Source organism: Atractosteus spatula, chromosome 19 (genome assembly GCF_055471065.1).
Source record: "Atractosteus spatula isolate fAtrSpa1 chromosome 19, fAtrSpa1.hap1, whole genome shotgun sequence".
Classification (NCBI taxonomy): Eukaryota; Metazoa; Chordata; class Actinopteri; order Semionotiformes; family Lepisosteidae; genus Atractosteus; species Atractosteus spatula.
Window position 1 is genome coordinate 1,083,053 of NC_142724.1, and position 15,962 is coordinate 1,099,014.

Here is a 15,962-nt window from a genome sequence, read left to right on the forward strand (position 1 = left end):
TTTATTTTGAACCCTCTCTCTACAGCTATAACACGCAGGATATGTTATATACTAAAAACTGAGCAATAAGGGGCATGCACATTATTGAAATTGAGTTGAAATTGGCTTTTCAGAAATGCAGGGGTGATGCATTTCCAAGGCACTGGCAATATACTGCCGACAAATATATATTCTTTTAAACACAAGCGCCAAGAGCAGTGTTATTTTTTCCTGATTGTTTTATAGGCACACTTGATTTCAATTTCCCCATTCAGATTTGCAGCCCGCTGTAATAATGGTCTGGAATGGAAATAGCTTTCCCACACACAGGAAAAAAGAGACCAGGAGACTGCCAGATCAATATTATTGTGCGCGCTACTCGAACCTATCAGAAGACACGCAACACTGACTTCTGGAGAAAGCAGGCGCACGTGTGACCAATTCCCTGGTTTTAATCCAGCCTGCTGCTGCGTGATAGACCAACAGCTGACACCCGGGGCAGGAAGATAAAGAGCTTCTCAGAAGCAGTCATATTTAGCTCACTTTTTTATTCCCTACACAAGTTATTAAAAAAAAACAGAAGAGAGGCAAATTCCACGTTCCCTAATAACAGAAACGACAATGGAGATTTGTGGAAACACCTGTGCATGGAAGTCAGACTTCACTCGCAGGCTTGGGCAGGTGCTGCCTCTTTTCCCCTGGTGGTAAATGGATCCCCAGTGTCGCGGGTTCGAGGAGCTGTCCGTGTTTCAGTTGTTTGAGTGTGTCAAATACGCAGATTCCCGTTTTTAATGTAAACACGGCATGCCTCCTGAAATAGCACAGCTGCACACATACTGTACATTTAAGGCGTCTTAACGCATTTGTCCAGACGCCTTAATTCACAGGTGCCAAATCCCAGCAAGGGTGTTTTATAGCTCTTTAGATCCCCTGTAGCAAGATCCAGAAGAACCAAAGACAGGTAACAAGTGACAGGAGGCCCAGTGCCCAATATATCCCATCTGATAGTCAGTAGCCAAAGGCCTATATGTTCAAGTGGCCAGGGTCAGCTACAATTAGTGAGGCTACGAAAATAATCAGTTAAGATGAGACTTTGTGTTGTTTGTGATTTAAAGACCCCTGGAAACCTGCTGGACAGTCTGAATCAGTGACCTCTAATCTTGTTACTACACTAATACTTAAACTGGAGGTCTAAGACCTAAAAGTCTGCAAATTTAGATTAATGAGGACCTCCTGTATGTCTGCGGTAAAATATATGAAAAGAGAGCAATGCACAATGTACAGAGACTGCATTTTTCAACAGGCTGGTGGAAATATTTAATACATCAATGCCGAGAAGCAGAGCCCTGAAGCTGGCAGTCACTCTCTGACTGGCGCGACGCGCTGCTTTCACTGTTCAACAAGTGCGGGAATGAGACAGGAAGCCATGGCGACTATCACTTTAAGATGCAATTAGGGGACGAGAGTGTTTTGGTCTGTTGCTGCTGAGACTGATAAAATGGACTCGCTTCTCCATCTCAATCCCAGAGGCAAATTCCAGAGACAATAAAACACCTATTTACCATAGTTTTATATGTGCAAGGTGATCTCAGAGTCCCCTGGTAATGTGCTGAAAAACAAGCCATACTGCTGGGCTGTATTCTAGAGACAAATAAAAGCCTGCAAAGAGCCGTGGCTCCAATGCAGAAGCGCTGTGAGCACGGCGTAGCACACGCCTCCTCCTCTGCAGTGCCATCGGCTCCTGCTTGGAGACTGGGTGTGCACGGCGGGGCGTCCATCCCTGTAGCTCACCCAGGACCTCCAGACGCAGGAAGGGTCACAATGGGAAGCCGCGGCCTGACCCTTCCCTCCTGGAGGCGCCGCCGGCGCTGGGTCAGCTCCAGGGCCAGGCCGCCGATGGCAAGGGCAGGGTGAGGTGGATGAGAAGCTGCAGGCATTCGGACAGGTGGCGTTTGCAGCCTCTCTTTCTGTTCTTAAGCTCTTCTTACAGAATCCTTCCAGCAGCCAGCATCGCTTCCGGCGATCAACTCCTCCGAGGACCACAAGCTCCCCTTGGTTCTGGTCCAGAAGAGTTCAGCTTCCCTGCTGCTGAGAGCGATCCCCCTGCAGCGCTGAGCGGAGGCCAAAGCTAACTAGGCAACAGGACCCATATGTGTCCTGTCTGCAATGTGCAGTGGCCCTGCATTATTCGCCTGCCTGCACTCCATGCCCTCATTGTTACAGCACAACCCCATCCGTGTGTTACTGGAAACAGATCACAATATTTTCTCACCACCCTGCTTAGCATATCACACGATGTTTCCCCTGCGGAGCGCTTGTCCCCGAGTGAGACACGCTTCACAGAAAATCTTGCTGTGGCCTTTTCAACACTATGGATGTCACTCACTGACCTTTTCTAAATCCCTCATTTTGTCAAACACGGGGGGACAGAAAGCCCCCAAACCATCCCATTAATCTGATAAGTGCGACATCAATAATTGAACTGTCACCACTGGGAACGTGCAAGACTTCAAGCCGCCTGGGCGCGAGCTGGGGAACAGCCTCGCTCTCTGCTGCCTGATCCGCCACCCCTGTGTCTCCAGGCCTCTCAGAGTAACGCACTCGCAATGAACACAGCTCATTTGAAATTAAAGCGAAATATTCCCTGAATGTTAACAGCTGCAAACACTTTCAAGTCTAATTGAGAATTAATTCAATAGCACTACTGTAAATCGTGCAGAAGACTTTCTGCTGCTCCGTTCCCTTGGGTAGGGTACCGAGAATAATCAATCTGATGTATTGTTTTCGTATATACACAGAGAGAAGAGTTGTCGTTGGTTTTTTTTTCTTTTGAAATAAATGTCCTCTGTGGGAGAAGATGCGCAGGCTGGAACAGAAGGCAGTGCTTACAGAAATCGACACGCCATTTGGCAGAACGCTGTGCAAATGGAAAGTCCTGTTTGTAAACACAGAACTGTGTGATACAGCGATTGCTTTAACATTTCTAAACCTGTCACTTTGATTTTTCATTTCATTACACTCCATTGTTATTTTGCCTTTCATCTGAAGAATTATTATTATTATTATTATTATTTTGTACAATCGGTGAAATTGATCATTACAGGTACTTGCAAATGAATTGCAAACTTTGTGGTTGATACAATATTTAGCTCACTTAGAAAAAAATCAGTAGCATAAAATGCTGAGCCCTAACGAATGTATCCTGCACAGGGCACTGATGAGCGTTCGTCAACCTCTCGGCAGCAGCTCAGGTCTCGGGTTCATTAGCAAGTACTCTTAACGATCCCAGAACAAACTAATCATACCCATTAACCTCTGCCTCTTAAGAACATATCACAGTAACCGTGAATCACAGTCGCACGGTTTTAGCATGTTTATACTGCACCATGCATTTACTCTGCTTTGCCACTCTTTTTCATGGCTATTTTGCAATTGCGCTGTGGTGTATTACACCATGGAATAGAACTGAACACCACAGCAAACAAACCCAAACACCCCAATAAAACCGAATGTCAATCAGTGATTGCTTGGCTCTTTTTCTGGGCCGCTGCAGCAGGGGATACAGAGATTCCCAGAGGGTCTCTGTGCTTCTGCTACAGGAAAATTATCCTGTGTCATTTCAAGTGCACAGCTTCTTCCTGTGGTTGCTGTCCCAACAGACACTGGGGTGATTTAAAATTGTGCTTGATGCTGCCAAATTTGTAATGGCACATTAAGGCGAAGGGCTGCTCAAAGATGCACATTATCTTATGCAAACTGTGCCGAATCACAAAGAAAAGAGTGGGGTCTGTTGGACAATTAAAAAAATTAACACAGCTGATCTGCTGTTTCATATTTGACCTTTTTGAAGCTCAACAACTGCAATCAACCTGCAGGACGATCATCCTGGACTTACTGACTTACTGCCATGGGTAACCAACAGTGTTTCTTTTAGTATTTCTTTTTCTTATATAAAATAATTTAATAAAAATCACGGAATAATATAAAAACTAGAAAAGAAAAAATACTACATTTCCTTTGTGCCAAGAAGTTAAAAAACGAAAGAGAGCAAAGCTGTAAAACAGCACATGTGAAGGAGGTTGTGTAAATAAATTGCACTCGGCACAAGATAGGTGAAGTGTAAGACTTATCAGATGCAGAAGAGAACGAGGATTAAACAGCAGCGGTTTTCTACGCTGTCTTCTTTGTCCTGATGAAGTGCAGTTTCATTTTGCACAGGCTCACACAGGGGGACGTGTTTTCTATGGATCTGAAGATATCTGAGCGATTTCTCAGCCCAGCTCCGCACAGCGATGCGAAGTGGAGGAGCGAGATAATGGAGGGCTGATGGGAAGCTGTGTCAGCCGGCGCAGGCTGACCCCTGTGGTTTTCTGCAGTAAACTTCTCGGTCGGGCAAAGAGCCAAACTCAGCATGCGGCTCAAGCGTTCTAGGGCTCGGAAGAGAAGGGGTTTCACACAGGGTCCTTGTGCTGAATCACGGCGTGTGCTTGTGTGTGCAAACACAGTGTCTGTCCCAGTTTCATTTATGCTCATATGCAGGGAAATGTGGATAAACACTTCTGGTTTCTTCGTTCATGCAAAGAAAGACCGTTTTCCTAGGAAGACGTCTAGGCCTGTGTTACAGTCATGAACAGCAGCACAGTCCAGCCACAGCATGGCCATCCACACACCCGTTTTCAACAACTTTTCAGTCCAACATGCCGCCTAACCTGGCAAAACAATGGGCACAGGGAGGGCATATCCTGGGAAATGATGTCAGTCCATGCGGCAAAGAGATCTCCAGTATTTGGATAACTTAACTCCAAAAAAGGTTTCATGTCTCAGGTATTCATGCAACTGAAGACACTATGATTGTACATGATTATGCAACTCCCTTGAACGGAGGAGTTGTTGATGGCAAGGGTTGCCACGAAATTAAACTCCTCCATGCTGAGCCAGACAAACTCTCTCCAATGACCTTCTGCAAGAATAAGGATACAGCACTGCTGAAATACCATGTTGCACTTCTTGGCCGCCCAGGGCAGTCCAAGCAGCTGCACATGACTGGCTCTGTGGGCTCATGGTGCTTTTGAGGAGGGAGGGAAGCACCTCTCCTTCAGCTGGCCCTGAACCTCCTGCACAGGGCTATGTTGCATGTGATGTGTTTGAAAGATCAGTGGCTCAGAAGTGGGCGGATCACTTTATCCCCTGTGTGCGGTTGCAGTGTTTGTGATAAACATACAATTGGCAATTAAAAACCAGGTGAGTTAACAGCAAAAATAACAGGCTATTCAAAATGTTGGTATATTTTTATAAGTACAAACATGCACTGTTGCATCTACCAACACAAAGGAATGATCTGAAAATTCTTAAGTTGTTTTTGCCAACATCCATACTTTAAAAATCACCAAAATCAAACAACACTTACAAATTCCAGCTGTGGCTGTGTGTTTTTCACAGCTCTACTGAGAAAGCCTGCAGAGATCCAGATGTGAAAACTGGAAGTATGCATCTCAAATTCATAAATTTACAATTCAAGAAGCATTGAATAAAGTAAGAAGTGATCATCATTGACAAATCAGAAGTTTACAAAAAAATATATGGCCATGCTCCATACATTACTGAGTGACCTTATTTCTCATGCTGGATTGCAGCCCGTAGTTCGACAAATGTAGACCACAGGTGTGTCTGTGTGAACATGAGCTGTGACTCTCATGGCTTCCCACTCCGAAAAGAACAACCTGTCCACCTTTAATTCCCTGAGGCGAATGTTGCACAGAAGCCAACGAAGGGAGTGAAGCGATACAATCTTCACACGAGTCTTTGTGTAAATGTGTAGCAATTAATGTTGTTTCATGAACAGCTACTACAGGAAACCGGGGAAGTGTTTCCCAAGAGGCAATAAATCATCTTTAAAACCACTGTAATACCATAATAAACCTTAATACTGTTCACACATCTGTGATTTATGTTGCTTTGAATTAAACATCAGATTTAAAGCTCAGATGTGATTCAATGCAGGTGGCGGTTATTTTGTTTCAATATTGACTCTTCATGATTACATTTCCTCACTGCCTTAATAACAAAAACTAATACAAAAAAGCTACCAAAGAGTAATTGGATTTTAAATAGGTTCACATCTCCACACAAATTTAAGAGCTGTCTATAAACAGCTCGTTTCAGAAGGCATGGTGGTGAGCGACTGAAAAATAAACCTGCTGTCCAGAGCTGTCACTCTGCAGAGGCCTGCCAGAGCAGCAGGGCAGGCATTTCTCAATACTTCTCCAACTTTCTCAAAGACTGGACAATAAACAGCGAGGGACACTGTCCTCATGCCCCATCGCTGTCAGACTGGATCTCTCAGCAACTCACTGCAGGTCAGTAACACCTCTTTTTTTTTCTTTTGAAAAATCAAAAGGACCAAGAAGCCTACAGTACACTGGGACTGGTGCTCATTTCACTTTTTACTATGGGGAAATGACTGTGAATCTGGGAGAGGCACACAATTACCCACAAGGTTGTGCGAGCCTAGAACAAGCATGCTGTTCAAGCGGATACACTGTCTTATTTCAGAAACAGCTGGATGAGACCCCCACCTCCCCTCATTTTCAATCTTACATGTCGTCGTATATATGTAAATGGAAGTTTACATGTATATATGTATCTACTTTTGTTTTCTACAGGACTTTAGCTGCAGTTTGAGGTCCTGTTTCATTTTCCATTAGGCTGGATCCTATTATAATCTGCAGAAGAAGAAGGTCTGGGGGAACAATTACTCCATATTCCTTTCTTTAAATATTTCTTCAGCTTGTTTCTAACTGCAGTTCATATCATACTCATCCATGCACTCATGGGCTATTATTGGTTAAAATGGTCTTCCAGGACCCCGAAGGTGATGAAAGGTCAAGTCAGTCTTTAAATCTAGGAGAGGTGCTTTCAGAGATAATATTCACATCTCCCCATTAGGTAAAGGAAGCAACTGTATTTAACTTCTAAGAATGGAGGCCCCAAGACTAAACATACTGTATGTATATGGAATACGGTCACCTCTGACAGCTTTAAAGAGGCTGCCTTTGGCAGCGGAGTTTCCACAGAGTCTTCAGTGTGTCCACAGACACCACATTGGCAGCACATGTGCCTCCCCTGGCATTACACGAGGAAGACATCGCCCCTGGCAAGTTCCACATTTGTAATGATTTGCAAATGAAAATACTGTCCTATTTTTGCTTCTGTATAGACAAGAGCATATTTACATTCGTAAATCATTACAATTTGCCCTCCAGAATGCATATTCTTTTGAAAACGATCAAATCATATTAAATCATTTAGGAATCACGAGAAGTGAGCACAGGTATTTAAGAATGCGTCTGAGAACCCTTTAAGGCCGGCAGACAGAATGTTTCAGTTCAATTTAATGCAAGCTTCATTATCCCCTGGGGATAAATATATTTACGGCAGGGACCAACATAACAATATAACAAAAACAGACAAATATCAGATAAGAGACACGAGAGCTATGTTACATTATTCGAGAGCGAGATTGCAGAGGGGATAAGATTTCCTGAGACTATTACTGTTACACCTGGGGACACAGAGTGTAAATTCACAATGGAGGGACTCAGGCAGACTTTCTCTTTGCAGAGGGCATTTAGATTTATTTGATTTGTTCCACAAATGGGGGATGGCATGGTGGCACAATGGTTAGCACTGCTGCTTCCCAGCACTAGGGCACTGGGGTGCTATCTGCACGATTTTGTACAGTGTGTTCACCCCACATTCACATGGAATTTCCTCCGGGTGCTCTAGTTTCCTCCCACAGTCCAAACACATACTGGTTTCTGGGAAAACTGGCCCTGGTGTCAGTGTGTGCATTTCTGTGCTGGTCTGTCTGTCTGCCCTGCGATAGAGTGGCATCCCATCCAGGGTGTACCCTGCCTTGCGCCTGCGGTTAGAAAAGGGATGGATCAGAATTTTTTCCAACCTGTTACCATTAATAGTCCAGATATTGCCAAGCCAACAAATGAGACAGTGTGTTAAAGCAGATTTTGCTCCGATGTTCACCTCGAGGTTAAAGTCGTGTCTACTCACTCCAGGCCACAGTCCCCCAGCAGCCGGAGACTGATGGCCAGGTGTGTCATCACTCCCCTGCACTCTACCTTTTCCAAGTTGACAGTTATTCCTGGAATGAAAACTGATGGAGGAGCCAAGGCCCTGAGAGAAAGCCAAGACTGTGGCAGAGAGGAAAAATTTTGCCACTGATTAAGATGCATGGAAGAGAATAATAATCCTTCAGAAACTCAATTATTGAGAGTCGGGTAACTTCGGCATGCTGGCATTTTTCGATAAGCTCTTTCCATCTTTTGTGGAGACAGTGGGTGATAACTCTGAGTTCTGGTGTCTGTCCACATCCTGGGAAGGGAACTGGACAGGGACTTAGGAAAATCTGTGGCAGAAAAATCAGGTGTCTGCTTGACCGTTGGAAAGGTCAATCTTATTCGGCAGAGATGATTTAAACCCAAAAAAGGCAAATAAATGAATACAGGATGGATCGTTTCCTGCTTGAAACTGATAGGAGGTCTCTGACAAAAAGAACTCTTCAATGATCACTTGCATGAGTTAGTCAACATGCCCCTGGGGCACACAAACAGACAGACAGGCATGAAAGAGCACCGCATGCAAAGGATGAGCACAGTTCACTCTGCAGCCCGCAGAAACTGTAATGTCACATCTGAAAGATGTAGGGTCCATAGACAAATGAAAAACAACGCTGGAGTTTATATCAGGTGGTGAGAAAAAAAATTACATTCACACCCGTTTTGTGCAGCCAATGGACTATATAATGGATTGCCGTAGTTTAACTGTCCGACTGCACAATGCAAAGCCTCCATTAGCAGACGGAGATTACAAATTTACAGCCTCTGCCTGTGGCCACCCCATTAAGAAAAGCACATTTCCAGAGATATCCAGTCAGTGTCTGGCTGCAAATGAAGCCAGTTTCTGGAAGCCCCAGTGGTGAGGAAGCACTGATTTGTGCTCACGTATCCTACGTCAATAGCTATGGTGTAGGAAGCAGCACCTCAGGAGATTTTTGCTTTCAATGAGCACAGTGATAAATCCCCGCTCAGCTGCCTAATTTGTTTAACTGCAAGTAACTACACTTTAAGCACAGAGGCTGGGGTGCTTCTGTGACCTGGAAGGCATATTGAAAATGGCAAACTGGTGCTCGTCCCCTCACTCTTGTTCAGCAAGAAGAGAACCTGCCAGATGCAGCCAGAGCCAGCTGTGCCCAGCTGTGGTGTGCATCTTGGACAGATGCTTCTGAAGTCCTTATTAATCCCTTCTTCTCAAGAGAAAAAAAATCATCCTTAACCAAGTGACAAACTGCCCACACTCCTCCCCAGTACACTGAATGCCATACCTCTGAAAAACATTAATTTTTATTAAATATACTTAAAGTCATTCAGTTGACTCAATGCATTCAATCCACTGTCGCAAAATTAATTTCCTCTACAAATTGTCTTAAATTGGTTCAGACTGCAGCCTGAAACCTTCTGGAAATAAAGTAAGAAAAAAGATGAAATAAAAAGAGCCGTATCCCTGCAGGCAGAAAAGAATTACTGAACAGCGTTGTCAGTTTGCATGTGTGTGTTTGTGTTGGGAGCACCTGTCTATAAAAGGAAAGCATTCACTTAAAATTGCTTTTTATTCTTCACAGCGGTTAAACTTTGCACAGCTAATTATAGTCTACCCTGTAATCGTTTACTCTTAATACTCATACCAATCTCTCTACAAGCTTCAATTATATTTTCCTGCTTTGAGGCTAGACAGCAAGTGGCTGAATTATCCATTCTCATGATTGCAAACAACGAGGAATTCTAAATGTTGTGCTGGCCGTTGAAGGCCAGCATACAGCCACATAGTGTAGATCTGGGATCCCTAAAGTGGCCATAACCTAAATCTGCTCGTCACAGGCTTAAGTGGACCTTATTAACAGCTCCTGTCAGCTGTTCAGGATGCTGCTGCTTTAGACAGACTGGGGACACTTGCAGACACACCGCCCTGGTTTGCCATGAATGGCAGTGTTCAGAAGTGCCAGAGACCACCTCACCCTTCTCATCATGCAGTTCGATGCTGCAATAGATTCACTCTTGTCCTTCTGTTTGGCACAGGTGCAGAAATGCATTAGTTACAAACAGATCTCATCATTCTTTTTGAAAGGAGCCAAGGGATCGGCTTCAACAGCATGGCTTGATAGCTTGTTCCACACTCCCACCACCACAGAAACACTGAAAGGAACAAGCTGTCCAGCAGATTAACGACATACTGAAATCTCCAGCCCCGGGCACAGTGGTTAAGATAGTACCAGTCAGCTGGTATTACTCAGTGCCGAAACACTTTAGATCTTAAAAATGATTTACAAAATCTCCAAAGCTAATCAGACACAAGGGGGGGCTCCTACCCTCCACATCTATCAAGTAAAACCATGCTCAGTCTTGTCACCCAAAAATGAATCAGTCTGTTTCCTATTTTAGAAAATCTGATTTCATATTTAGAGTGTCATCTCTGTTATAAAGCTGTTTTCACTTTAGGAAGAGATTTCACAAGACCGAGAGCCTATAATAAATGCTCTTATCCTCACTGGCTGAAGAGTTTATTACATCCGGATCCAGCAAATTCAAACCTTGTTTTGTGCTGCTATGAAAAAAAACTGCTATTCCAGAGCATTTTTACTTGGCCAAACAAGCAGTAAGAGTGCCAAAACTCTGAGCTTCACAGCACTCTGTCAAGGGCCAGTGAGATGCAGAAGACCATGTGGGAAGTCAACAATTCTACAATTCGAACTACATAAACAAGTGCCATTCTTTCTTTTCACGACTCCAATACAATCACTTGAGTCCTAAGATTGCTGGTATAGAGTTTGAAGCCCTCAATAGCGCTGCTTGCTGGAGAAGTTCTCCTCAGTAACAGCTGCAGTGTTGTCAGGGTCTCAGGAGGCTTTGCAAGGACGTATATCTCTTTCTAACTGGGCAGAAGCTCCAGGGGACACAAGCATTAAGGTGAATCTGAAAAGGAGAGCAGATGGTTCTTTCTTTCCTTTTTTTGTAAATCAGCAGAATAATATAACAGATTGGAGACAAACAGCAAGGTGGCTCTGTATCCCAGTTTATGATCATACTGCTATGGAAGTCTTGGGCTGAGGTCTAAGCTCATACATCGGACTCTTGTGGGGAGTGTTCGCCCTGCAGGGGCAGGAATGGGAACTCTCCATGCAAAGAAATCCCGGGAGTAACAAGTCTGAGACAGACTTGAGTTCCAAAGATTTTTTTTGAATGTGCAGAAGAAACGCAAAGTCTTTTACGTTATAATTTGTGTAGTTTGTGCAGTGATTTAGTCTGTGATTTAGATTTTGCTTTTGCTTCAGGTACTAGGAATTGTTCTTTCAGTCCCTTTGATTCATCCTGCATTGTAATCATTCCTGTGCTCTTCCTGTTGGGGTTAATGCATGTTAAATTACTCTCTCAACACATTATTTCTGATTGTTCTACAAGTTCATGCTATCCATCAGTTTATTTCTGCTTATTGGTGGTTTTGCAGGTGCATCCCCTGGGTTTGTAGCAGCCATGCAGGTGAGCATCTAGGAGACGGTTGTGCTGGGAGGTACAGACACCCTAGTCTGCGTTTCGTGCAGCATTCTTCAGGCCTGATCGTGCTCAGGCTGAAGCAAAGAGCTAATGGCAGGTCTTGATCTTTGTCTGTCTGCATCTTCTGCTGATGCACCTGAGCAGCAACCTGCTTTCCCACTGCGGGCTCATTCCTCCCTCTTTCAGGAACAGCTCACCTCCATTGTGCAGCAGTGGAGTCACACCTGGAGTGCAAGTCCCCATCTCTGCCTGGCAACACACTCCCGAACAGAAGGCTTATTGTATTCCCGGCTGCTTCAAAGGGCCTGTTAACCTCAAGCCTTCACCCTGCCGTTTGGAGACTAGCTTTCTAGTTCATGGCGTATAATTGGATGTAATCCATCCTGAATGTACATTCAGCAATGAAAATTCACCTTCTTTATTTGGCAGGTTTTCCTTCAAGGTCATTTCTGATGTGTTTTATCAGGCAAAGTGTTTTACAGGAGCTGTGACATTTGCTTAAACCCTACAGTAAGTATGAAAGCAGAGAGACCCGTCTTGTGGAAATTTCATTACAGAGCTGGCATGAGCCCTTTCTTATTAATGACCCCGGCTCTCTATATTGAGTTATATAAAATATTTAGTCCAGCACACTTCCAGCGGGTTAGACAGGTATTGTGTGGGACAGGGGGTGGGTTATAGAGATATCTCTCTCTTATCTCACTCATGCAGCGGGCTGAGCCACAAAGACGAAGGGTTATACGTGGCCACTAATTCATACCGGATACACTGAGAAAAGAAAAGGAACTTCTCAAGAATCTAAGACTTAAATTCATGAAAAAATCTCCAGCTTTATTTCAGGTTAATAGTGACCATGCCCTGTTAGCTCCATTATGTGCAGCCAGGGAGATTAACAGAGAAACTTCTCTCTCAGGTTCCCTTCAGACAGCTATAGCCTTCAGTGGCCATGATCAGCCTCTCACGGACTCTCGCCACAGGCAGGATTCTCCCTTCGCCCAGCTGCAAATCTTCTTTCTCAGAGGTGAAGCGCTGTGGGTGTTGAGGCTCCAGGATTTCCAATCACTGTGGTTTTAGTTGCAAGGAAAGGAAGTCAGAGGTAGGTTGGAAAAGAAGGCAGAGCTGAAGGCAGATGGCAGAGAATCCTGTGGCAGGGTCCTCCTCCAAACTGGAGGAAAATATGGGCTTGACATCTGAACAATGAATAGACCCAACCAATCTCTCTCCTTGAGGTGTCCGCTGTCTGTGGACACTGTCCCAACGTGTGCTGCATACTGAGAAGCTGCACACTCTCAGGCCGGATGTCACCATTACCCACGAGAAGCCAGATTTCCATGTGCTGGACAGAACAGAAGGACAAAGTTTACAAGCCAGGAGGCCGCCTGGCCCATGTAGCTCACGAAGAGGCCAGCAGCTCATTGATCCAGAGGACTCAAGCAGCTATTTCTTGAAGGAAACCAGGTTGTCATGGCCTGCTAGCTTGTTCCAGACACCAGCAGGCCATTGCGTAAAGAACCCCATTCACATACTAGCCCTTTCGGCAAAGAACTCCATCCTGATCTCCACCTTAAATGCTCTTCCCTGTGGAAAACAACAGGGAACCCGCTACCAGTCAAGGCACCTGTTTCAGCGCGAAGAAGGACAAAGGCTGAGCCTTGCTCTAGGTGAACCAGCTGTTTGACGATGGCAGGCACACGGCAGTGAACCCCCTGCTCACTGTCCACAACTGGGCCAGGGCCATGTCTGCCTGACCTCTTGACCAGAGGCACCTGCTCTCCCTCGCTCTTCTGAAACTCAGAAACCAGAGATGCAATCAATTCCTCTGCCTACAAGAGCACTTAAACCATCACATAGAACAAAAAAACACAAAAGCCATTTAACCCTGACACCCTTCTCCAACACTCCAAGTCATGCACTCTGAGCCTATAATGCGATTCATTTCTGACAACCTATAATTTATCAGCCAATTACTAACCCAAGCCATTCTGCGAAAGACGGGCTTCTGACAGTGCTCCACAAGTAGCAGATGTCACGTCCAAACGGCTCTTTTTCCAAAAGAGATGTTTTTAGGGGACAAGCATTGAGTACAAAAATGCACGACTGTCCCCGGCTTATAAAAGACCGATAAGAGCAAGGTCAGTCACACCAACAAGGTAATCCACTGCAGCAAAGCACAAAGTTCCAAATTACAGGTGATCGGCTCACAATCTTTTAAATACAGAAGATATTAGTCGCACAATTCTCTGTTTATGAGAAGGATACAGTTTTGGAACAGTTGTATCTGTGGGTAAATGGACTATTTCATTTACTAAGAGGGGTGCAGGCTCTCAAGTGACTGGAAGCTCATGTTCATGTCTGCTGTAAGCAAATACTGAAGCCCAGTACTTCAGCTGCTAACTCTGCCCTTAACAGTTGATAAGTACAACAAGGGCCCCTTTTACCAACAAAGCACTGAAAACCACCAGGCACTGAGCCTTCTGCAGGCATCACTGTTCTCAGAACTGCAAAACCCGTTCAAGTTCAAACTCAAACTTAATCACAACATACTGTATAAGCCACCACTGCAGAAGAAAATCAAATCAGGCTTATTTTTTAACATTAGGGGGAAAAGCATTAAACTCAAATTCCGACTTCTAAAGCATCTTAACGTCATCTGCTTGAATTCTGCAAGCAGGCAAAATAACAGATGAAGGGAGACAGAGGGGAAGTCTGAGCTGCACTGCGGTGCAACAGGAGTTGTGCAATGTGAAGTAGTCACATGCACAGCACGCGTACTGTAGCAGGCACAAGGTTTACACTGAAAAGACAAGTGCACCTGGAAGCACAGGGAGGTGGAGCAAGTATTATCCATACAGCTTGTAGTCCCAGGCCATTGTGGGTACCCCCTCTAACAACACCCCCTACATACAGAGACCCCTTCCAAAGACCTATCTTCCGAATCAGCGCTTCCCTGAACTATGGATATGTCCCTGTCTCCTCCCTGCGGAAAGACTGTACCTGTGGGGACGGCTGCATCCATCGTGGGCCTCTCCCATGTGTTCACTTGCTCCCATGCAAAGCCATTGGTCCCCAGCGCCACGCTGTAGCCACAGCTGCTGTAGTGCTCTTCAAACGAGCAGCTGCCTGCAGGGGAAGAGGGAAGAGGGTCGCATATGTCAGCACCATCAGGCCACACATCCACATCATGATTTCATCTCTGCTAAATCATGATTTTCCACCACATTAGGATTTATGTTCGCCAGGGGCGAAAGATTAGGAAAACAGAAAGAAAAAGTCATCTTTTAAACGTATTACTTGCACTGCAATGACTTAATTGCAAAGAAGCATCTATATCCACTGGGCAAAGTTCTTTGACAGGGGCTCAGTCATCAGTTTGCGGGGACAGCACATGGCATGAACTATAGTCAGTGTGTATAAAGCCTTGTGTTCCATTACGATACCACTTACCTCTAAGCCCCTTCTGCACAGGGTCTATTTTTATAACAATCTCACAGGTTCTGTTCTGCTTGCGAGGCACAGAACACATCCTACATGCTCAAGGTTATGTTTCCTTTCTACATTTATTCACAGCAAAAAAAAAACTAATTCTCACTGTATTCCTAGGTTTTGCATGAGCATTTTCACAGGATATATAGGAGATTTGCCTCCAGGCTAATTAAAACTGTTAAGTGTGTAACTCAAGGACCTACTGTTTTAGCTGAGCTAAAAACCTGCCTCTGGTGTTTGAAATACAAGTTTCAAACTCTGGGCTGCCTTGCTGGGTACAGCAGTAAGAGCCGTGGCTCAGAGGAGGCTGTCAGCTGGTGTAAAGGCAATGTCTAGGGCTTCTCACTATCAGATCAGATTTCCTTTAAAAGGGCAATCCCCCCTCAGCACACTTCCCCATGGGTGAGATAATTCAAACCTAGAGCATCCAATAACTTTTCAATCACAGAATTAATCTAGCGGGGAGACAGGTCATTAAAACTGCATCTTTATAATTCCTGCTCCAGCAAAGCCCCCAGAGACTCCAGCCAGTGATAATTACACAATCCTCCTCAGGACTGATCCTTAAGCTCACAGTGCCTCACAAACAAAACACAACAAAAAGTCCGCAGGTCTTTGATGCCGGCTCTGCGGAGACGTTCGCCTCCTCCGTGAAAGATGTGTTCAACTATTAATGCTGAGAGTCCCACGTAACCAAAAGAAAGCAGAAAAGCCCTTCATCTTTGCTTATTAACGTTGGCTACAAATTTGATTCATTATTGATAAGATGCCTGCAGAAGATAAGCAATAGTTTTCATTAGGAAAAATGCTGAAAAAAGACTCAGGCAGGGGATCCTGCAGGCAGGTCAATTTCTTGGAGAGCAGCTGAAAGCTAGCTCA

The 15,962-nt window shown here is 44.7% G+C and overlaps 1 protein-coding gene across 1 annotated transcript in view; it reads right to left on the reverse strand.

Moving 5' to 3' along the window:
- ptprt (protein tyrosine phosphatase receptor type T) overlaps nt 1-15,962 on the reverse strand; it is a 199,781-nt gene that overhangs the window by 146,575 nt on the left and 37,244 nt on the right. Inside the window, exon 2 of the mRNA XM_088937357.1 lies at nt 14,595-14,720. Coding sequence (XP_088793483.1) covers nt 14,595-14,720 — 126 coding nt within the window. The remainder of the gene's footprint in view (nt 1-14,594; nt 14,721-15,962) is intronic.